Source organism: Mauremys mutica, chromosome 1, assembly GCF_020497125.1.
Source record: "Mauremys mutica isolate MM-2020 ecotype Southern chromosome 1, ASM2049712v1, whole genome shotgun sequence".
NCBI classification, from domain to species: Eukaryota; Metazoa; Chordata; order Testudines; family Geoemydidae; genus Mauremys; species Mauremys mutica.
The window spans coordinates 319,299,780-319,322,286 of NC_059072.1; the positions used below are offsets into that span (position 1 = coordinate 319,299,780).

At 39.4% G+C, this 22,507-nt stretch overlaps 1 protein-coding gene across 1 annotated transcript in view; it reads left to right on the forward strand.

Moving 5' to 3' along the window:
* The window catches only part of FLT3 (fms related receptor tyrosine kinase 3), a 71,805-nt gene that overhangs the window by 37,734 nt on the left and 11,564 nt on the right, over positions 1-22,507 (forward strand). The window contains exons 9-18 of the mRNA XM_045016905.1: positions 2,532-2,700; positions 7,363-7,469; positions 10,363-10,474; positions 13,233-13,411; positions 15,694-15,800; positions 15,894-16,026; positions 16,117-16,221; positions 18,307-18,417; positions 20,636-20,789; positions 21,361-21,446. Of these exons, the coding sequence (XP_044872840.1) occupies positions 2,532-2,700; positions 7,363-7,469; positions 10,363-10,474; positions 13,233-13,411; positions 15,694-15,800; positions 15,894-16,026; positions 16,117-16,221; positions 18,307-18,417; positions 20,636-20,789; positions 21,361-21,446 (1,263 nt within the window). The remainder of the gene's footprint in view (positions 1-2,531; positions 2,701-7,362; positions 7,470-10,362; positions 10,475-13,232; positions 13,412-15,693; positions 15,801-15,893; positions 16,027-16,116; positions 16,222-18,306; positions 18,418-20,635; positions 20,790-21,360; positions 21,447-22,507) is intronic.

The window sequence follows — 22,507 nt, forward strand, 5'->3', positions numbered from 1 at the left end:
TAAAACCATTTTTTTTTACATTTCAATTTGCCAAAACTATTGAAAAATTGTATTCATGGTTCAATTTGAAATTTATTTTATTTCTTATTTTCTGAAATTGCTAGTGAATCCAAAAAAAAATCCATCATTTGCCCAGCTCTAGCTGCTAGGTTATTGCTTGGCCTAGTTAACTCCCACCTTCAGGTGTTATAGGTGAATATCTTTAACTCCTAGTACTGTGCACATAGAATTTGACAATTAAATAAAAAAAAAAAAGGAAGAAAAGAAAATCCAAGGCAAAGCAAAGGCTCAACAACATCAGCCCATTCAGTTTGTATGGCTTCCAAAGAGGCTTGTATGCCTTCAGGCCAATGCAAAAACCATAATCATTTCAAAATTAGTAATTTCAAAAGTTAGCAATTAATCCCAAATGCCATCATCAGCAATCCTTGCCCCCAAAAGGGAGATACTATAACAAATGAAATAAGCCTATGATCCTGAGAAATAAGGAGTCATTCAAATGGGAGTTCTCAATTTCTGAAATGCTCACATTCAGTCAGCTTCAGTCTTTTACTGGGCAGAACATTTTCCTATCTCATGGTAACTAAATACAATAGACTGGCCACGCTGTTGTACTCAAAGTTTCTGAGTAAAGGAAGCAGAAATTCAAACCCAGCCTCTGAAGCTGCTGCTTATAGTTGAGACAAGTCCCTCTACGTCTTCTTCAAGGCTGGGGGATGGCCTAGAAAGACTGCATCCTTGGATCCCAAATTTTAACTATGGAGCTTTTTTAAATGTAATGTTCCCATTCTTCACGCTGGAGCATCTCAACCCTGACTAATTCAATTTGTAGATGAATGAGGTGGATAGATTTCCTTCCTGGTAGTCTCAAAGTAGATATGCACAGTATTATTGTAGGAAGAAAATACTTCAGCCAAAAAGCATAAATTGCTCGCGCTCTCTCTGCTCCTTTTCAAGTACACCCGCTAATCTCACCTTTTTAATTTTAGCTTTATTCTCAGATTCTCAAGTGTGGCAGAGAGGTTTTTAAACACAGCAGAAACCAGGCCATTAACCACAGCTGCAGAGTTTTTCATATCTGTTATTCTCACATCCAGTTTCTGGATGTTACCTGACATTTTGTTTTATCAGCATTGGATAAAGAATTCTGTGCATTATCCAGTCTTTGTTCCAGGAGAGATGAGCTATTTTAAAATAAATGGTTTAAGCTGCAGAATACCAGGTTCAAAGGTAAAAATAATTACAGAAACAAAAAAAGATCATATTCAGACTTAGGAGTTTCAACTTGACTCCCATGGCCCCTAAATAATTACTCTTAATACATTTTGAATAGAAATCCAAAAACTGCCACATGTAAACAGAAAAAGGAACGGCTGTGAAGATCAGCTCACTCACTCCTGCACTCCTTTCTTTCAGCTGTAAGAGGAAAAACTGTTTTGTTTAAGCTGTTTTGTAGAGAAATGGTGTCACTTTATTTCAAGGTACTTGTGGGCAGTATGGAATTAGCTGTTAGACCCAATCTATTTGATTGGTGCTCACAGCATAACTTCAAATGACTTTCCATCTGGAAAGATGAAAAATACTCCCCTTGGTCCCATTTGTACAGCCCAAGCCCAAGACGTTTATAGCTCACAAAAATTGGAGAATTCACACAAAAGGAAGCATTTCTTGTTTTAAAGCATTGTCCATTTTTATGGTTTATGTGGGAATTTCCACCATATTATTTGCTAAATGGTAGAGAAAACTGTGCTTTACAGAGCATGTGGATTTGGCCAGAAGAAAACCATTTAAAAAGAAAAGCCCAAACCAGCACTATTTACTACAATTCTCGTGTTTTGGGATTTTTTTTCTTTCTTTATGGACCTGATCCTAAGCCACTGGAAAGGCTTCCATTGGTTTCTGTGAACTTTGGAGCAGGCCCTGTGAGATGTAGATTTTTTTTAAATTGATCGTTTTAATACATTTTAAGGTTACTTTTCTATTTTTCATTATATATATAAAATGAACAAACAAAGAAGTAGATATATATTTTGTTTTGTCTTTTCAAAGTTAATAAGGTAAGAAATGACAGCAGCCATTGAGAGATGCTTACACTGGCAGTGATGTATTTCTTTATATTTTATAAATCTTAAGTTATTAACATTTGGAATAAGTATTTACAATTGAGTGAAATAAATTTACAGAGGATGATCACTGTAGTCAATTCAAAATGACTTGCGGGGCAGAAAGATGGGTGAGTTCCTGTATTTTTAAAGATCTTTGAGTCTTTTATTAACCAAGCCAATCAGATTGGTTCATTCAAAGACAGAGCATTTACACATAGACTGGAATGGAACATCAGGACAAAACCTGCATGTTATCACCCAGTATTGTACCTGATCTTTTTGTAGATAAACAGAATGGTCACTAGTGATTTTATGACCAATGCACTTATAACTTGCAATAATAAATGAGAATAAAAATGTGCACATTTTCAAATTCCTTAATTAAATGGCAGCTTTTATAACAGAATTTTAATATTTTGTTTACAGAAAAGGGATTTATAAATGTAACTGACTCAAGAGAAGATTTTGAGATTGATCTGTTGGAAAAGTTTTGTTTTGAAATTAAACTTAAAGCATACCCACCAATTAGATGTATATGGATTTTTTCCCAAAAATCATTTCCTTGTGAGCAAAGATACAATGCAGATGGATACAGGTACTTAACTATTCTGAATATTTGTCTGTTATAATTTGTACAAATACTTATTTTATTTTTTGTCTTTTAAAAAATGGAAGTATTTGTTCATTTTTTTCTTTTAACATGTAGAGTATGGTTTTCGTTTTTAAGTTAAATGTTATTTTTAAATATAAATAGATCGATATAATGGTGAAGCAGTGTTACCAAAGTGTTCTGTAATGTTATTCGAGTCTTCCAGAGCAACTCATGTAAATATCTCGTGTTATACATTTGATTAGTCTTGTGTGTTATAACAAATACTTTCCTAAATTATGCACATAACATACCTCTTTCAATTATTTTGTTATATCCTCAGAAAACTCAGTTTCTTGATCTTAGACATAATTCTCCTTTTATGAACCCATTCTGATCATCCATCTCTGAATTATAACCTTCTAGGTGTTTTCTTAGTCTTATTCCATTCTTAGCTCATGTTTCCAGTATCTTTCAGGCTGCTAAAGCCAAGCTTATTGGCACGTAGTTTCCTAGACCTTTAGTAGATCCCTTAGGCCTTGTCTACATTACAGAAATTTTACTAGCTGTCCAATTCACAGATTTTTCCCATGTTACAAAAGAAGTTCTGAAAAAAATGTTAACTATTTTTTCTGCTACTTCCTATAATAAAGCTCTGGCATGGATTCTGTCTAGTCCTAACGATGTATCTATTCTCCAGCCTAATTTCTTGATATCATTATTTAATTCCTTCTGAGTTTCTTTTCAACTTTGCAAACTAAAGTCATACAGCATTCTAACCTCTAACTTTGTGAAAAGTCAGGCAAAAAGTTAACGTTTTAGCAATGTTAACTAGTCTTGTCTATGCCTGGCCTGCGCCAGGTCTGAGGACATAATGCTCCTGTGCTGATGTCTTGTTCCTCATAATCTTAAAACATTTAATTCTTTGCTTAAAATTCTGTTGCAATCTTGCTTTCACTTTTTAGCTTTGCTTTCTTTATCGTTTTGTTACACTTCACTTTAGTCTTAAGCCTTTTTGGTCCTATGCATCCGACGAAGTGAGTATTCACCCACGAAAGCTCATGCTCCAATACATCTGTTAGTCTATAACAGGGGTCGGCAACCTTTCAAAAGTGATGTGCCGAGTCTTCATTTATTCACTCTGATTTAAGGTTTCGCGTGCCAGTAATACATTTTAACCTTTTTAGAAGGTCTCTTTCTATAAGTCTATAATATAAAACTAAACTATTGTTGTATGTAAAGTAAATAAGGTTTTTAAAATGTTCAAGAAGCTTCGTTTAAAATTAAATTAAAACGCAGAGCCCCCCCGGACCGGTGGCCAGGACCCAGGCAGTGTGAGTGCCACTGAAAATCAGCTCGCGTGCCATAGGTTGCCTACCCCTGGTCTATAAGGTGCCACAGGACTCTTTGCTGCTTTTATTGGTCCTATTTTGTAACAGACTTGGCTATTCATCTGAATCAGATTGGTTATTTGGAGTCAGACCTTCACATAGTACAGAGACAACACAGATCAGCCTGGTAAATGATCTTCTCTTGGCAATGGAGGCAAGAGATCTGTCTTTGTTGATAACATTAGTTTTGTCAGCAGACTTTGGTAGAGTTGATTACTGGGTCTTGGTGACTAATCTGCAGTCCCTGGTGTGAGTAGGCTGATCTGTTCTTCAGTGGATAAGATCATTTCTGGAGATGAGCTCGCTGAAGGTAGTCATGAGTATTTACTCATCCTTGTCCAAGAGATACCACTTACACGCTGATAATACTCAGCTTATTTACTTTCCAACTATTGCAGACTGTCTCCTAGCTGTCTGATTGTCTGGCAGACCGTTGTGTTTGGAGGACAGACAGTTGATTCAACCCAGATAAGAGTAAAGTGATGCTGATGGGCCAAAAATAGTATTTTTGAGGAACTCTGAGATGGTTTAGGTAATTGTGATATACAGGAGGGTGGGGTCACCACTTGATCTCAGGAATATAGAAGTCACTCTAGATTGCTTTTTCAGCATGGAAATGCATGTTACTATCATACTCCAGAGTGGTGACCACCAAGTTCTGTGAAAAGCCCACCCTTTTCTGTCTATTGCAAGCCTGGCTTTGCTTGTTCACACCACAGTCACTTCAGGCAAAATTCTTGTAACCGAGTCCTAGTCAAGCTGCATCAGTTACAGGACATAGCTGCCCAGGTGCTCCATGCATAGAACCCAGAGAATAAGTTTTGTTTAAATGTTGTTTTTAAAAAGTTTACATTTACAGCATCCCAGATAGTCATACTTAGTGCTTTAGATTTTCAAAGCACTGTACAGATTTCAGCCAACACAATGCCCCTATAAGAAGGCAGGTAGTTAAGTATTATTATTGTACCCATTTTGCAGATGGGTTCAATGGACAGAAAAGTAAATACATTAAAAAATAAATATGCAATCACATTCTATAGCACCCTGTTTGATTTGTTTTTTTCAGCTTTGCATGTTTCGGTTTATGGTTGAGTAATCATATCTCCCATCACTTCTACTTTATTCCTTTCATATCCTTTTTATTGATTTTATTTCCTTTTTTGATTTCTGTTATATCCTTATCAAGTTGTTCCTCTTTATTGCATTTTATAATAAATTTGTACTATGAACTTTGCTCCTTAACATTTAATTTCATGCTATAAAAAAATTGGCACCATCTTTAGTTCCTCTAAGTGCTAAGAGCAACAACAGGTTCTTTCAGACTTTCCATTTTCTGTTCTCTCTTTATAAAACAGACCATATCTCTGTGCTTAGCACACTGCTGCTTTTCACTTCCTTACTATGGGTGAATCAATTCCATGAAGGCAAATGCTTTCATGTACATCTTGCATCCGAAGAAGTGGGTATTCACCCACGAAAGCTCATGCTGCAAAACGTCTGTTAGTCTATAAGGTGCCACAGGATTCTTTGCTGCTTCTACAGAACCAGACTAACACGGCTACCCCTCTGATACAATGATCCCTCACTTTCACAGACCTTAGGTGGCAGGCCAGTCCTCGCCCACAGACAACCCGCCAACCTGAAGCATATTCTCACCAGTAACTACACACTGCACCATAGTAACTCTAACTCAGGAACCAATCCATGCAACAAACCTCGATGCCAACTCTGCCCACATATCTACACCAGCGACACCATCACAGGACCTAACCAGATCTGCCACACCATCACCGGTTCGTTCACCTGCACGTCCACCAATGTAATATATGCCATCATATGCCAGCAATGGCACTCTGCTATGTACATCGGCCAAACTGGACAGTCCCTATGTAAAAGGATAAATGGACACAAATCAGATATTAGGAATGGCAATATACAAAAACCTGTAGAACACTTCAATCTCCCTGGACACACAATAGCAGATTTAAAGGTAGCCATCCTGCAGCAAAAAAACTTCAGGACCAGACTTCAAAGAGAAACTGCTGAGCTTCAGTTTATCTGCAAATTTGACACCATCAGCTCAGGATTAAACAAAGACTGTGACTGGCTAGCCAACTACAAAAGCAGTTTCTCCTCCCTTGTTGTTCACACCTCAACTGCTAGAAGAGGGCCTCATCCTTCCTGATTGAACTAGCCTCGTTATCTCCATACTGATTCTTGCTGCATATATATACCTGCCTCTGGAAATTTCCACTACATGCATCCGACGAAGTGGGTATTCACCCATGAAAGCTCATGCTCCAATACGTCTGTTAGTCTATAAGATGACACAGGACTCTTTGCTGCTTTTACAGATCCAGACTAACACGGCTACCCCTCTGATACATAAAAGCTACTTAGTTCCCACCCCACCCCCTGCCCCAGGTTTCTTTTTCAGGGCTGACTGTTTCTTTCTCCTGTACATCTACGGTACCTGCTGATTCTGGCTGTTCTCTTCTGACATAGATTTTCCTCAGATGCCTGCCCTCTTTACCCCTATTCACTGACTGAAATTCTTCTAGCCAAAAAACCTTATTCCCTTAAATCGGGACATCTGTACCTTAGATCAGGGGTTCTCAACCTTTGTGGCCCCCCCAAACATGCTATAAAAACTCCACGGCCCACCTGTGCCACAGTAACTGGTTTTCTGCATCTAAAAGCCAGGGCTGGTGTTAAGGGGTAGCAAGTGGGGCAATTGCCCAGGGCCCCATGCCACGGGGGGCACTGTAAAGCTAAGTTGCTCAGGCTTCTGCTTCAGCCCCAGGTGGCGGGCCCCAGGGCCCCACACTTCACCCCCATGCAGTGAGACTTCGGCTTTCTGCCCTGGGCCCCAGCAAGCCTAATACTGGCCCTAAAACCTACTCACAGCCCCCCAGGGGGCCCCAGGCCCCTGGTTGAGAACCACTGCCCTAGAGCACCAGTAATTATATGCAAGGAGCATCTCCCTTAAGTACTCTTCTATCACTGATGAACCAACAAAAGTTCCCTCTCAAATCTGACAACAATCCAGACAAAAATAAAACAATCAAATGAACAGGTTTGGGAATCACTCCCATTTCCTTTCATTACAGCACATAGAGAATATAATTATGTCTGGAGACTGGTTTTACATTTCTTTATTCAGAAAATTTTTATTTTGGATTCTTTGTTAATGACTTCATTTTTTTAAAAATATTTGCATCTTGACTACATGTAATCTGTAAATGTACTTAAGCATTTCCCCCTCTTTTCTCAACAGCATTTCTTCAAGGTTCTGTGATCATAAGTATCAGTCAGGGGAGTACGTATTCTATGCAGAAAATGATGATACATATGTGAATAAAACAATGATGTTGTATGTGAAACGTAAGTAAAAAAACGCACAGGTTTGATGAAATCTATGGGTGAGAAATCCTGACCCCTTTGGAATCAATCAGTGGAATTTTTGCCATTGACTTCAGTGGGGCCAGGAATTCACCCAATAGGTTGTTTCTTTCCCATTCCTCTTTCATCCTACCAAAAAAAAAAAAGAAAAAAAGTAACAATTTATCACCTTGTAGATCAGGAATTTTTCGGATAGTAAGAGTGAATTATAACTAGTTGTCAGATACATTAGACAATACAAAAAAGCAAACTTGTTTTTACGAGGAAAAAAAGGTTGGGTAAGTGGTAATTTTGAGATTTAACCAATAGTAAGGCTGCTTGCTAATGTCTTCTGTTTCCTAACGTTTCCCATCTAACTATGTTTTTATTTGTGCATCTCATAAACAAGTCTGTTTTTCTTTCTACCACCTATTTGGGAGATTTTTTTTGACTTGCATATTGCAGATTTTGGAGTACAGTAAGGGTGCATCTACATTGCAATTGGAGGTGTGATTACAGCTCAGGTAGGCATACCTGTGCTAGCCAGCACAGCTAAAAAGAGCAATGAAGACACCATGGCAGGGACCCCAGCTCTTCACTACTACTTTTAGCCAGGCTAGCTAGATCAAAGCTAGCGTGAGTAGGCCTACTTGAGCTGCACACACGCCTCGGATTGCAGTGTAGACCTACCTCAGGTAGTTTGAGTCCCAGTGATATATTGAAAACTAGATACCTGTCCTGAAAACATTACTGCAATGATAGATGTCATCAAAATGGGAAAGGTTTAAAAAGCAGGAGGGGGGTAAGCTCCTGTCAGAATTTTTTCACACTCATCATGTAGCAGCTGCTGTCATGTGCTTCTGAGATGTCAACACTACCTCGCAGTTTGGACTACAGGGGTGTGAATACCAGGACATGCCAAAGTGCTGCCCTGGTAACTCCCCCATATAGATGCTGCAGGTTTGAACTAAAAGGTTCCTAGTTCTGATTAATGTAATCCTGTTTAAAGAGGACAGTGGTAATGCGAACTAGGAACTTTTTAGTTTGCACCCACAGCATCCACACGGGTGCTACGGCGCAGCACCTTGGTATACATTGCTATTCACACCCCGTAGTCCAATCTGCGGGGCAGTGTAGACATAGCCTCACTGTTTCTTGTTTCATTCTCGCTGAGCACTCTCTAGGCCTTGTTCACCTGTATCCTATGCCTGTTTTGCACCGATAGATCTCCACTGATTTCAATAGAAGTACTCCTGATTTACACCAATGTGACAGGAGAATCAGGTCCTATGTGACTGGATTGTTAATTAGAAATCCCCAAGCCCTATAAAACCTAGCAGAAAATACCGAAGACATCTCAGCCATCAAATATGATCAGGAAATAGTCTTTTACAAAGAATTCCTACCTCTAGTGTGCCACCAACAGCGTGGACAAAAATAGAGCAAGAAAATGAAAACTTCTTAAGAAAACTACAGTGGGCAGGCACCAACTGTAATACAGTTACATTACTTCAAAAAGGCAAAATAGTCTTAATCCATGAGAATGGGATAGAATGAAATGAGAAGATTCACTCATTAGGTATAACTTGCCATACCCTGCTTGTGGCTTCTTGATGCCATTCACGAGTTCAGGAAATTCATCCCAGAACCCTGTAATGAGGTGTATAACCCTGCCCTAGAACTAAAGACGTTAAAGAGCAACTCTGGGTCCAGATGACCCCGCCCAGCCTCACCTGCAGAGCATGCTCCAGATGGAGATGGAGCTTAAAAGAAAGTCACACAGCTTAGAAGGGGACTAACAAGCAGGGAGCTCCTGAGAAGGGATGCTGCAAAAGCCATTCTTGGAAAAGGGGTGCACCCAGACAGACAGGAGCGGCAGTTAGTACCATTTTTCCGTTACCTATTTGCTACAGACTGCAAAACTTGGCCAATAGAGTCAGGGGTAGGAAGTGGCCCAAGGAGGGTAGCGTTAAGGTGGTCTTGGGTGCCAGATCCCAGTGGAGTAGGAGGGTCTGGGCTCCCCTGCCCTGCTCCCCTCTGCATTAAGAAGGGACTTACCCTGTGATACTTCCAACAAGCACTGACCATCACAAACCCATGAACATTTAGTACCTGTTAGTGCTACACTATCATGTGTTATGTGTTGCATCCAGTATTTTTTGTTGAAAAAATCTCAGCTTTGCTACATGTTAGTACAGGCAAGTCTCATTTTATGCGGGGGTTCCGTTCTGCGGTTAGCGCGTAAAGCAAAAACCATGTATAGTGAAACACTCATTGAGTTGAATGGCGGGGGGAATCACCCGCACTACACATGCAGTTTTTATATTGTTGTTTTTCTTTTTTTCTCCTGTTTTTGCCGACCACTCAAAGCTGAATTCGCGCATGTTAAATGCACCTAAGATGCGACTTGCCTGTAATATCATGTCATTGCTTTACATTAACTGTCAACAAAAGAAATGCTCTTCAGTGGGAGTCAGGCAATCAGAATTTGCCTTTTCACGTGTAGCATAGTTTGGAGGAATGATTATGTTGCGGTTGGGAGTCAGGAAGTTCTGAGTTTTAATCTTGGCTCTGCCACTGATTCACTGTGAGATCTTGGGTCAATCACTTCACTTCCCTGTTTCCATTATAATACTTTATAAATACCTAAGTAGATTTTGATCACTTTGGGTGTGGTGTAACCACAGGTGCTGGAACTAGGGATGCTGGGGGTGCTGCTGCACTCCCTGGCTTGAAGTAGTTTCCATTATATACAGGGTTTACAGTTTGGTTCAGTGACTCTCAGCACTCCCCACTATACAAATTGTTCCAGCATCCCTGGGTGTAACCCTATAGACTTAACTGTATTATTGACTAAAGTATTATATTAAACTTTTTTGTGATATGTTTGTTACAGGGAAACCTGAAGTAACAATACAGTCAACATCAAAAGATATTTCTTGCTACTCTGATAGTTACCCTGCACCATCTTGGACCTGGAGGAAATGTCCAGGACCCGATTCTTCTAAGTAAATAAAGACATTTTCTGCCATTTTAAAAAATTTCTATGTTCTTATTTTTGATGTTTCTTTGGCTAAATAAAGACTAGCCGGTGACTAGGATACTGTAAGATGAACTTTGGGGTACATGTAAAATAATAGTCTGGTACAGGGATGAATCAGACTAAATCAGAGTTTTTCCTTGACTTTAATAGAAGCAACATCAGGCCCATAAGCATGTGTATCTGAATCTCTTTATATTGAAATAAACACAGCTGTGTCTAGAGCAGTAGTTAGACATTAATTTAATTGCACAGTGTCCCAGTATGAATACTGGATTCCATAAAAGCTTTCCTTGGTGCATTTAGTGGTCCTAATGAATCAAAGTATCAGCACCAGTAGATTTGTCAGGGAATACATCAAAGTGTCAAGATATTCTTTTGGTTTATCTAGCCATTTCAGTACCTGGAAGTGCACTGAGGATCTGATCTAATGCTCAAGGAAGTCAATGAGTCATTCAATTTACTGCAATGGAGATTGAATCAGGCCCTAAAACTTCAAGGTACAGGGTGTTTCTTGCACTGTGTCGACATTGCGTTACTCATTCTACAAAGCTCATTCAAAAAATAATCCTACATTCAAATTAAGGTACCAGATCAAATATATTAATGGAACGTTATGTATGAGATTTAAAATATTTTAGAAAGTTGTTTTTAAATATTATGATAATTTTTCTATCCTTGCATCCAAATCCACTTCTTTCTATGAGTCTAACTGTACAGAAATCAAAAGGAGAGGAAAACATATAACTGGTAAATTTAAAATATTTCTTAAAGTAGCTTTTCATATATAAAATGCTGATTGTCTTGGGAACATGTAGGTCTAGAAAAAGTGTTGTGTGTCCCATTAAAATGTGGCAATCTCCTCTTTCCTTTGATATAAAATTCCTCTTTCTAAATATTAGACTTAAATTTTGCTTCTCATTTGGGACTGAATGTTTTCCATTCTAAGCCTTAATCAAGTGTAATTTTGAGGAGAAAACTGTATGCGTTAGAGGAAAGATAAGTATTTTTATGGCAGGTTAATCTTTTTAAATGGCAGCTATTTTGAAGCTTCTGAGAACTCTGGAGGGTTTGAAGTAGCCCCAGTGGAAATGCATTAGTGGGCAGAGTGATGGAGAAACAGTCAAAGTGAAACCCAGATGGAAGGCTGGAAGTAGAACCTGGATAATATCCCTTGAATTTATTTTTTATTTATTTATTTAGAGTCATAGGGCCAGCTCCTCAGCGGATGTAAACGCACATAGATCCACTGGAAGCAACAGAGTTATGCTGATTTGCACCAGCTCAGGATATGACCATAATATACAAAAAAAAAACCTATCCTTGGCTCTAGGTGCCTTTACCAAAATTAAAAATTAAATCAAATAAAAAGAAAACCCAGCATCTACTCCCAACCCCCACAATAATAATAAGAACTTAAGAACATAAGAACTGGGTCAGACCAATGGTCCATCTAGCCCAGTATCCTGTCTTCCAACAGTGGCCCATGCCAGGTGCCCCTAGGATGACCAGATGTCCCGATTGTATAGGGACAGTCCCAGTTTTTTGGGATTGTTTCTTATATAGACTCCTATTACCCCCAACCCCCATCCCAATTTTTCACATTTGCTGTCTGGTCACCCTAGGTGCCCCAGAGGGAATGAACAGATCAGGTAATCATCAAGTGATCCATCTCCTCTCGCTCATTCCCTTCTGGCAAACAGATACTAGGGATGCCATTCCTGCCCATTCTGGCTAATAGCCCTTGATGGACCTAGCATCCATGAACTTATCTAGTTCTTTTTTGAACCTGGTCAGTGTCTTGGCCTTCACAACATCCTCTGGCAAGGAGTTCCACAGATTAACTGTGCTTTGTGTGAAGAAATACTTCCTTTTGTTTGTTTTAAGCTGTTGCCTGTTAATTTCATTTGGTGGCCCCTCGTTCTTGTGCTATGAGAAGGAGTAATTAACACTTCTTTATTTACTTTCTCCACACCAGTCATGAATTTATAGACCTCTATCATATCCCCCCTTAGTCGTCCTTTTCCAAACTGAAAAGTCCTGGTCTTATTAATCTCTCCTCGTATGAAAGTTGTTCCATACCCCTAATCATTTTTGTTGCCCTTTTTGTACCTTTTCCAATTCCAATATATCTTTTTTGAGATGGAACGACCAGATCTGCACCCAGTATTCAGGATGTGGGTGTACCATGGATTTATAGAGCAGCAATATGATACTTTCTGTCTTCTTATCTCTCCCTTTCCTAATGATTCCCAACATTCTGTTCACTTTTTTGACTGCCGCTGCACATTGAGTGGATGTTTTCAAAGAACTATCCACAATGACTCCAAGATCTCTTTCTTGAGTGGTAACAGCTAATTTAGACCCCATCATTTTGTATGTATAGTTGGGATTATGTTTTCCAATGTGCATTACTTTACACTGATCAACATTGAATTTCATCAGCCATTTTGTTGCCTAGTCACCCAGTTTAGTGAGATCACTTTGTAACTCTTCGCAGTCTGCTTTGGACTCTATCTATCTATCTATCTATCTATCTATCTATCTATCTATCTATCTATCTAATGTATGTAGATGTATATATCATCATGTATAATAATATAGTGAAAATCAAGCCCAGCAATACTCTCCTCTCTAGCACAAACATCAGCCACCTCTCATGATTTGGCCTCCGCAAAGCCCTGTGCAAGTTGTAACAATCATAACTGGACCTCATTTCTTTTTAGTTGTACAGAAGAAATCACAGAAGGGATTTGGAGTGACACACATGAGAGGAAAACTTTTGGGTCCTGGCATTCCAGCAGCATTTTAGATATACAGGATACAGTGATAGGCTTTTCCGTTGAGTGCTGTGCAAACAATTCTGTTGGCTCATCCTGTGCGAAGAGATTCATTAACCAACAAGGTACTGTACCACTACTGAGACAGTGCAGGCCATCTCAAGTTAATAAAAGACTACAAAGAGAAAACTATGTCATCATCTGTATTGTTGGTTCATATTTGAATATTCTTTGCAAATAAAATATAGGATTCCACACAGACTGTGAGAGTGGAATTGTGGGTAAAATTTGTGTCTCTCCTGGCATGATCTTTTTCTTAAGTTCAGTGATATGGTGTTTGGGACCAAATCTAGCAGTCCCAAAGCAGATTATTCTTCCATTAAAGTCAGCTGCAGAATCACACCCTGTGAATCTGGAGGCCTGCTTTTTATTCCTATGAGTAAGCTATACCTGGAAATTAAGTTACAAATTGATGTGCAGCCCCTTTTGCTTATGGAAATATATGAGATCCTCCTTTTATGTTTGATTGCAAAGAAGAAGCAATGTGGCTATCAGGTCATGTTCTGTTTGAATGTCTTGAGACTAAAGATTTACAGCCCATAGATATTGCATGAGGAAAAATATCTGAGCTACAGAAAATAACATGCAGTATTATTTAGAAAGAGGGCAAATATGTAATTTATTCAGTTTGAACATAAAGATTTCCTTTGTCTTGAAAAGATAAGATGTTGTCTTAATTCAGTAAATGCGTTGACCACAAGTGATAGATATTACCCGGTACCATTTCACATACACACTATATAGTGTCATAAAGGATATTAAAGTTGCTCAGTTTTGACCTTCAGAAGACATGTTGCAGATATAGTAAAAAAGGAAGTAGACAGAGAAGAAAAAGTAGAAGGTAGCAGTCAGTCTGCTTTTGTGAGAGAAAGTCACACACTTTCACCTTGAGTGTCTTAAAATCATAAAAATATAACAAGGAAAAGGCAGGGAATTCCAATTTTACTACCATTAGTTATTGAGTCATTTTAATTTGTCTTTCTGACACCCAGCCTGGTAGTGATGTACACTGATTAGTGGTGTACATAGGCTGGAATGTCTATGAGAACATGTGTAGAATATATTTAAGTATTATGAATCCAGTCATCTAATGTCTAATATTTTGAATTTAATGAACAATGAATTTTTGTAAGCATGTGTCAAACATAATTAGTTTACACTGGAGTAAACTGTATGGATGGCACACACTGTATGCTGGTGTTAATTTTCTGAATGGGCAAGGATGTATTTATCTGTATGATGAAAAAGTTAGACCTGGTAATTTTGGCATTATGGTGTTAACTAGGCAATAGCAGAGCAATACTCTAAGCAGGTTTGATGTAATTGGTCCTCAGTTAACTGGTGACTCTTTATATTATATCTGCATTGAGGCAGGGGTTATGCAGTTAACCTTGGATGATTTTTTATTTGTTTGGCTGCTTGTCTTTAGATTCCCTGGGATCTGGGCAACATGCCATAATGGCATCTGGTTGAACAATGATGTCAAAGGGGTTAAAGAGTCATATAACATTCACTTTTTGAATGAAAATAAGTTTCAGACGTACCCAGTTTATAAGTATTGCCCATCTTGTTTTGTTATGAATACAACTCATTCACAGCACTAATTGAAGCCCTGACCAAAGACATTTGAAGTCAATGGGGTTACTTCCATTAAACACCTCTTCCCGCAGTAGAATCAACAAGAGGGGGCTAAGAGGAGGAAATATTTATGACAAGGGGTTCCTGTCTGTTCATTCCACTTTGGGCTGTCAGTCTGTCCCATGTGGAATGGATCATGGTGCCGACCAGGGACCCCAAGCAGATCAGGTGCATCTATGTGGAGATCTTTTGCCTTCACTCTGGCTCCATGTCCCCAGCATTTCCTTTGCTATCTGGCAGCATAGCTACATTACCAGGGACTCCCCAGGCTTCAGCTGTCCCTGGAGCCTCATTAAAGGTATCTTCCCATCACAGACATGATAAGTTCTGTGGTGTAAAGGGGAAACAATGTGTATTCTCCTAGCTCCACCCTCACCCAAATCTGGGTCACCCAGACCCTGCCCTTCCCTCTGCATAAATCTTTGCATCTTGGATCACCTCTACTCCAGAGGCAACTTCATATGAGAGTTGGTTGATCCACATACAGAGGATCTTACTCATGTACTGAGGTTTGAAGGGCATGATCTGGTTCCCTGAGAGATGTTGACCACCTGTAATTCCCACTGGCAATTCTCAGAGTCAGGCCAAAGGGAATAGAAAATAGTGGAGATAATACAAACAGGACAGATTTGACTCTGTTCCTTGTAACCTAACATTATATTCCAGTTCTGATTCATTGTTTAGTAACATATATCTTTTTAAATTACAGGAGCTGTTTTTTCCCTCCAAGATAATGTTTCATTCTATGCAACCACTGGATTTTGCCTTCCAGTTATAGCTGTTTTGCTTATATTTATTTTTCATAAATACAAAAAGGTAAAAGCAAAAAACTTAAATGAATGCTGTCCACTCCCCTCTCTTAGAAATCTATTTCTCTGTTGGACTAATACAATTTTTCCATTTCTGAAGCAATTTAGATATGAAAGCCAAATGCAAATGATACAGATAGTTGGTCCTTCAGATAATGAGTACATCTACATTGATTTCAGTGAATTTGAATATGATCTCAAATGGGAGTTTCCAAGAGAAAATCTGGAATTTGGTGAGCAACCTGCTATGTAAACCATGAAGTCATCGTATTAGTTTGCATTGCTCTAAACTAGAAATCACCTTAACTCATTTTGTCTTGTAGGGCAGGCACTTGGCTCTGGTGCCTTTGGAAAAGTGGTGAATGCGACAGCTTATGGAATTAGTAAAACAGGAGTTTCAGTCCAAGTTGCAGTCAAAATGCTAAAAGGTACAGTAAATCACAGAAAGATTCTGCTCTCACAAGCAGTGATTTATCGTTTGTGTTTTAAGGTAGAAACAGCACCAGAAGCCCCTCTAAATCAATTCCCTTAGCAATTGCACCTCACAGTCCTTTATACTTTAATACTTACTTAGCTCTAAAAAAGTTGTTCCTTTTGCATATTCTTATTGCTGCATTTTGTAGTTTATTCCATGTATTAACTAAATTCTAGAGTGTGTCTCTAAGGCACAACCAATAGTATGGGAAAGGATAGAACTCTGACACTCCTGGGGGTCACAGGGAGGCATTCCCCCTCAAGGGAAGGACTCCTGGGCCTCCCACATGGCAGAGGTTGCATACCTGCTACAGCATCTTTTCATGGGATACATCCTTCTCTTCCCAGTGTAAGCCCGGCCAGCACTGGTGAGTTGGGCATGGGGATTTGGAGGGAGCCTAGCTAACAGCTCTGTTGTGGACTTGCTACTTATGGATGCTGTCTTAGTCCACATTACCCAGCTGGGCCTTGTCTTCCCTGCTTTCCAGGCCATTTAGTTTCTCAGCTGTTCCACAGCTGGAAAGAACTTGCCCCATCAAACCATTGGGATGTGGTGAGGTCCCTCCTGCCTCCTGTGATATGGTCACCCAGTACCCCAACTGCCATATATGGCATTCAGAGGTGGAAATATGGATTCCATCCAGAAGAGAAGGCAGGGCTTAACAGTCATGTAGTGTCAGCCCTGAGAGGGCTTCCCACAAGGCCAGTCCTAAGAGGGTTTCCCACCTCCGGATTCTAGAAGGACTCTCCCGTTGGAGAAACCAGCTCTGCCATGCAATTCGGCCCCTTTCATGCTGTGGTAGGGCAAAGTTTTAACTCTAGTAACTTTTTTAAAGTTCTTTCTATATTTGATTGATATAAAGAGAGTGCTTCCTGTTCATGAGGTAAAGTGACATTATTTTGGGCTAAATGAACTCTGAGGCAAAGGAGATGTTCATTAGCACAGGGTACCATTTTTACTGAGGGAACAGAAAACACCTTCATTTTGTTGTTACACTGAAATATACTTTCCATTTTCTCACCCTTACTCTCTGATTGGCTACTATGGGTTCCTCATCTCCATGGACTACTGCCTTCAGAACAGACATGACTGCCTCAGTTTCTTACCCATCCAATACTTCCCCCTCTCTTGCATAATGAGGAGTTATTAGTTCCTCTCTCTCCAACTAAGAGTAATTAAATTAATAAAGTAAATTGTATTTATTAACTAGAGTTAGATGAGGTGAGTTTGCATAATGATTCTACATTTATTGAAAAACAGGTATAAAGTCATTATTGAAATGATTGTACACTAATTGGCTAATGGCCTTTATTAGCCAATTGGAATACAATTATTTGTACACTTTATGGTGGATGAGAAATCATAGACATAGACTCCCTCAGCCAATCAGAATGCAGGGAATTGCATAAATGAGAAATAAGTTATGAGTCAGTAGTTGTACTGCTTCTCCATATTATGACTGAGACAATTCCATATAATTTTAAGTTGGAAGCTATGGTTTCCCTCAAAATTGCATTATTCAGTTTTGAATCAGGAGAGACAATAGAGGAAAAATTATGGGCCAAATTCTGCTCCCAGTTACAACTGTTTAAATGCAAAGTAGCCCTACTGAACACGGTTCAATTTTATAGCAATATAAACTAAAAAGGAATTTGGTTCTATATCTGTCTCCCTGTCTCATATTTAAAGCAAATTCTGGCTACTTGTCAGAATCTGCCAACCGTTCTTTATTTTGTCATTTTCATAATATCTGTTTTTCAAGACCACAAAATCATCTCACAAAGCTTGTAGCTGGAATACAAACACACAAAGAGAGAGAGAGAGAGAGAGAGTTCCAGCTGTGATATATAGCAGATAGAATATCTATTTATCTTAAATTATTACTCTTTAGAACAATTTTCTACACAGTCACAGCTTTATATCAATGGGATTAATGTAAACAGAAAGCTTTGCATGCCGCACAGAACCTAAACTTTTTAGGTTTCAAACTCTAGCCTGTAAATATTTTTCCAAGTTTGTATTGCTGTTGTATTTACAGAAAAATCTGACCCTTCTGAAGAAGATGCTCTAATGTCAGAGCTCAAAATGATGACTCATATTGGAAGCCATGAAAACATTGTCAATCTGTTAGGGGCTTGCACCACATCAGGTAATAAACACCACATTGAAATATACTAACCTAAATCAATGTAAAGAAGACTTCTGAATGGAATATAAATACCTCAAAAATTGGTCATTAGCAGCAATATGAAACATCTGTGAATCCTGATAAATCCAAAATACCATGGTTTGTTTGTTTTTCCAATGTTGTGCTATGCAGTAGCCCAGATGCAGAAAATAAAGTGAGGGTAAAATGAAAGAGAATCTAAGGGCTTGTCTGCACAGAAAAATGGTACTACTTTAACTATACTAGTATAGTTGGTATAATTAAAATAGCACAGCCCACCAGCTGTGGATGCAGTTATACTGGGATGAATGTGTCTGTACTGGAACAGTTAATTCCTGTGAGGAAAGGGGAATAAGGAATACTGGCATAAGGCACCTTTATATCAATATAACGGTGTCCACACTGGGGGTTGTACCTATTTATTTTTTGCAGTAGAAAATCACCAAAATAGTTACAATGATGCAAAAACTGTTTGAAGACCAATACTAAGGGACAAAGAAGACTAGATAGCCTGATGGATTGGCAGGAAAGGAAGTGGAGACGGGTTAAAAAATGAAATGAAAATAGGAGAGTGGAATGAAGGATGAGGAGTGAGTGAAGCAGAGAAGGGAAGAGAAAGGAAAAGTAAAGAAGGGAGTGAAGAGAAGAATAGAGTGAGGGTGGAAAAAAAATAAGAGGGGAAAGATTGTGGATTACTGTTGTTATTTATTGTTTGTATTGTGGTGGTGCCCAAGAGTTCCAGTCATAGACCAGGACCCCATTGTGCTTAGCTATTGTACAAACACAGAATAAAAAGATGAGCCCTGCCCCCAGGTAGCTTACAATTTAAGTAATGTAGTTGTACTAGTGAACAGAGAGAGGATAAGGAAGCTATATAGTGTGAGCAGGGCCTGGCGTTTGTATTTGTAATTGATTTGTTACATCCATCACTCTCAAAAATAGGGAAGATTTGAGCCATAGGTATTATTTTAAGGCAGAAATAATAATAACAATGAAATCTAATTTCCCCAGCTCATAGGAACAATAATTCTGTCATGAAAAGAAAAGGAGGGCAGTTAAATAGATCATTGCGACTAGCTTCGCGGCTAAGCCTGGGGGGATAAGGGGGATTCAGAGCCTGAGCTCCAGCCTAAGCTACGACTTCAGAGTGCTGTCTACACAGTTATTTTTAGAGCAAGCCCTGCTAGCCCAGGTCTGTCAGCCCAGGTCAAGAGCCTTGCTCCCAAGTGCTGTGTAAATATACTCAAAATGCCCCACCAATGACTATGCCCACATATGGCGGCACCTTTGTTCTAGATTGTCTTAGAACAGAGTTGATTGCTAGAGTGTACGGACAAAATAAAGAAATTCTATGAATGAAAGTGGCTTAAATCAAACAACAGTAACTCAGTTTGCCATAACAAAAAATACTGTTAAGAAGGGCCCCAACCGTAATGACAGCATGTGGGTAAAGCAATATGAAAAGCTGCTGATTAGAAGGGCTTTTCTCTCCAGCAAGCAGTTTGAGGGAGGAGTATATATGTCCGAAGTCCCAGGAAGTCTCTCACACTCTCAGAGGAAGGGGTCTGGGTTTGAGGGGAAAACCACATTCTTTGCCACACACACACCCCAAAAGCCATTATGTCATTTCCCAAAAGCAATTGGACTCTACCTAATCTTTTGTGCCTACTCCATCTAGTGTGGATGATAAGCTACATCTTCATGGATAGCACCTTCCAGTCCTGTACACTAAGGGCCAGATTTTTAAAGGTGCCTAAAACTCATCGATGCCTAAAACTGAGGTGCCTAAAACTCATTTATTTCAATGGGTGTTAGGCGCTTACTTGCCTTTGAAAATCCCACTAGGTGCCTAAATACCTTTACAAATCTGGCCTTTAGTCACTAATGCTAATGCTCCTCTGGTAACATTTTTGGGAGGGATCTTTATTCCCCTTTAGTGATCCCCAATCCACCTTTGATGATACACATTTGGCAATGTCAGCCAGGCAAATTTTCTGAGATGTTTGCCTCATATCCATCAGTACCAGTTATTTATATGGAAACTGTGAAAGGTTCAGACATTTAATATAGACCATACACTGGGAGAAAATAAGGGTTCCCTAGGGCTTCACCAGGGAGGCACTCCTTCCCCCCAGGAAGATTGCTTCAGTACATCCCGTACCCGAACAGTAATAGATATTCATTCCATAAACTATCTCAGGACCAGTTTACTTGATTTTTGAATACTGTTGCTATGGTGACCTGCTGAACTACTTAAGGAACAAAAGAGAAATATTTCACCGGACATGGACAGATATCTTCAAACAGCACAATTTCAGCTTTTACCACAATTTCCATTTGGATCGAAACTCCAGGTAAAATGTTCAGTAACAGTTTGAACTATAAGTAACCTATTATCAGTCAAGCGCTTGCACTGAAACAACTCCATGCAAGCACATGTCCCGGAACTCTTTGCAAAGAAAACTGCTATAAATTGGCATAATTCCTTTGAAGAGCTGAGGATTGGGGCCAGTATGTAAGTAAACAAATCTAGCTTAAGGAGTGAATTGAGGAGTGTCCTTTAACAAAGAACACCATTGAATTCTAGGCTCATCACACTCCAATCTTTGGTTCTCTGCAGGAAGAAACCCACTGGGAATTGGCTAAAAAAATGGTCCTATTTTTGCTGCAGTTCTTCCGATTGCACTGCAAGCATCATGAAACCCCTTCTGTGGATTTTGGCATTTTAAAGGGTCGTGCTAGATGTATAATAAGTAAGAATTCAGTGCCAAAGGTTGTAATGGCAGCAACTGATGCCCTTTTCATTACAAAACAGTTCACATTTTAGATTATTATTTTATTTGAAATATGCAACTTTTTTAAATATGCCCCCTACTCCAGACAGGGGACAACATTAAAAAATGGATCATATATTTCATTGTGTAGAATGGATGACTTTGGAGGAATGCAACTAAGGCAAGACTCAGATTTGACCTCTGGATCAAATGGGATTACATTATATTCGGAGGAAGGTGAGAAATTAAGCATTTTCTTCTGAGTAACAATTGTAAAAAACAAATTTTCTTACTTTGTATTAGAGACCTGTATAGAAATAGAGAGAAATCAATAGATCTAGATTATAGCAAAAATGTAGGGACAGATTATTTCTTTCTTTATTTATTTATTTATTTATTTGGAGTGGGAACAGCAATTCCATACATGATTGGAAAGATGGAAACATTTTGATGGCAGATTGATTTTTTTTTTTAAAGGCCTGTTTCAGAGATTTGGAATATTGGAATTTGGCCTCATGAATGTGAGAAAGTTGCATGGGTTTAACTAAAGGTGTGAAAACTGACTTAGAATCAGAGAATCAGAGAATATCAGGGTTGGAAGGGACCTCAGGAGGTCATCTAGTCCAACCCCCTGCTCAAAGCAGGACCAACCCCAACTAAATCATCCCAGCCAGGGCTTTGTCAAGCCAGGCCTCAAAAAGCTCTAAGGATGAAGATTCCACCATCTCCCTAGGTAACCCATTCCAGTGCTCCACCGCCCTCCTAGTGAAATAGTGTTTCCTAATATCCAACCTAAACCTCCCCCACTGCAACTTGATACCATTGCTCCTTGTTCTGTCATCTGCCACCACTGAGAGCAGCCGAGCTCCATCCTTCTTGGAACCCCCCTTCAGGTAGTTGAAGGCTGCTATCAAATCTCCCCTCATTCTGCTCTTCTGCAGACTAAATAACCCCAGTTCCCTCAGCTTCTCCTCGTAAGTCATGTGTCCCAGCCTCCTAATAATTTTCATTGCCCTCCGCTGGACTCTTTCCAATTTGTCCACATCCCTTGTCATGGGGGGGTCAAAACTGGACGCAGTACTCCAGATGTGGTCTCACCAGCGCCGAATAGAGGGGAATAATCGCTTCCCTTGATCTGCTGGCAATGCTCCTACTAATACAGTCCAATATGCCATTGGCCTTCTTGGCAACGGGGGCACACTGCTGACTCCTATCCAGCTTCTCGTCCACTGTAATCCCCAGGTCCTTTTCTGCAGAAAACTTACATAAACTGCTGAAAAAGACTGGGTTGCCACCCT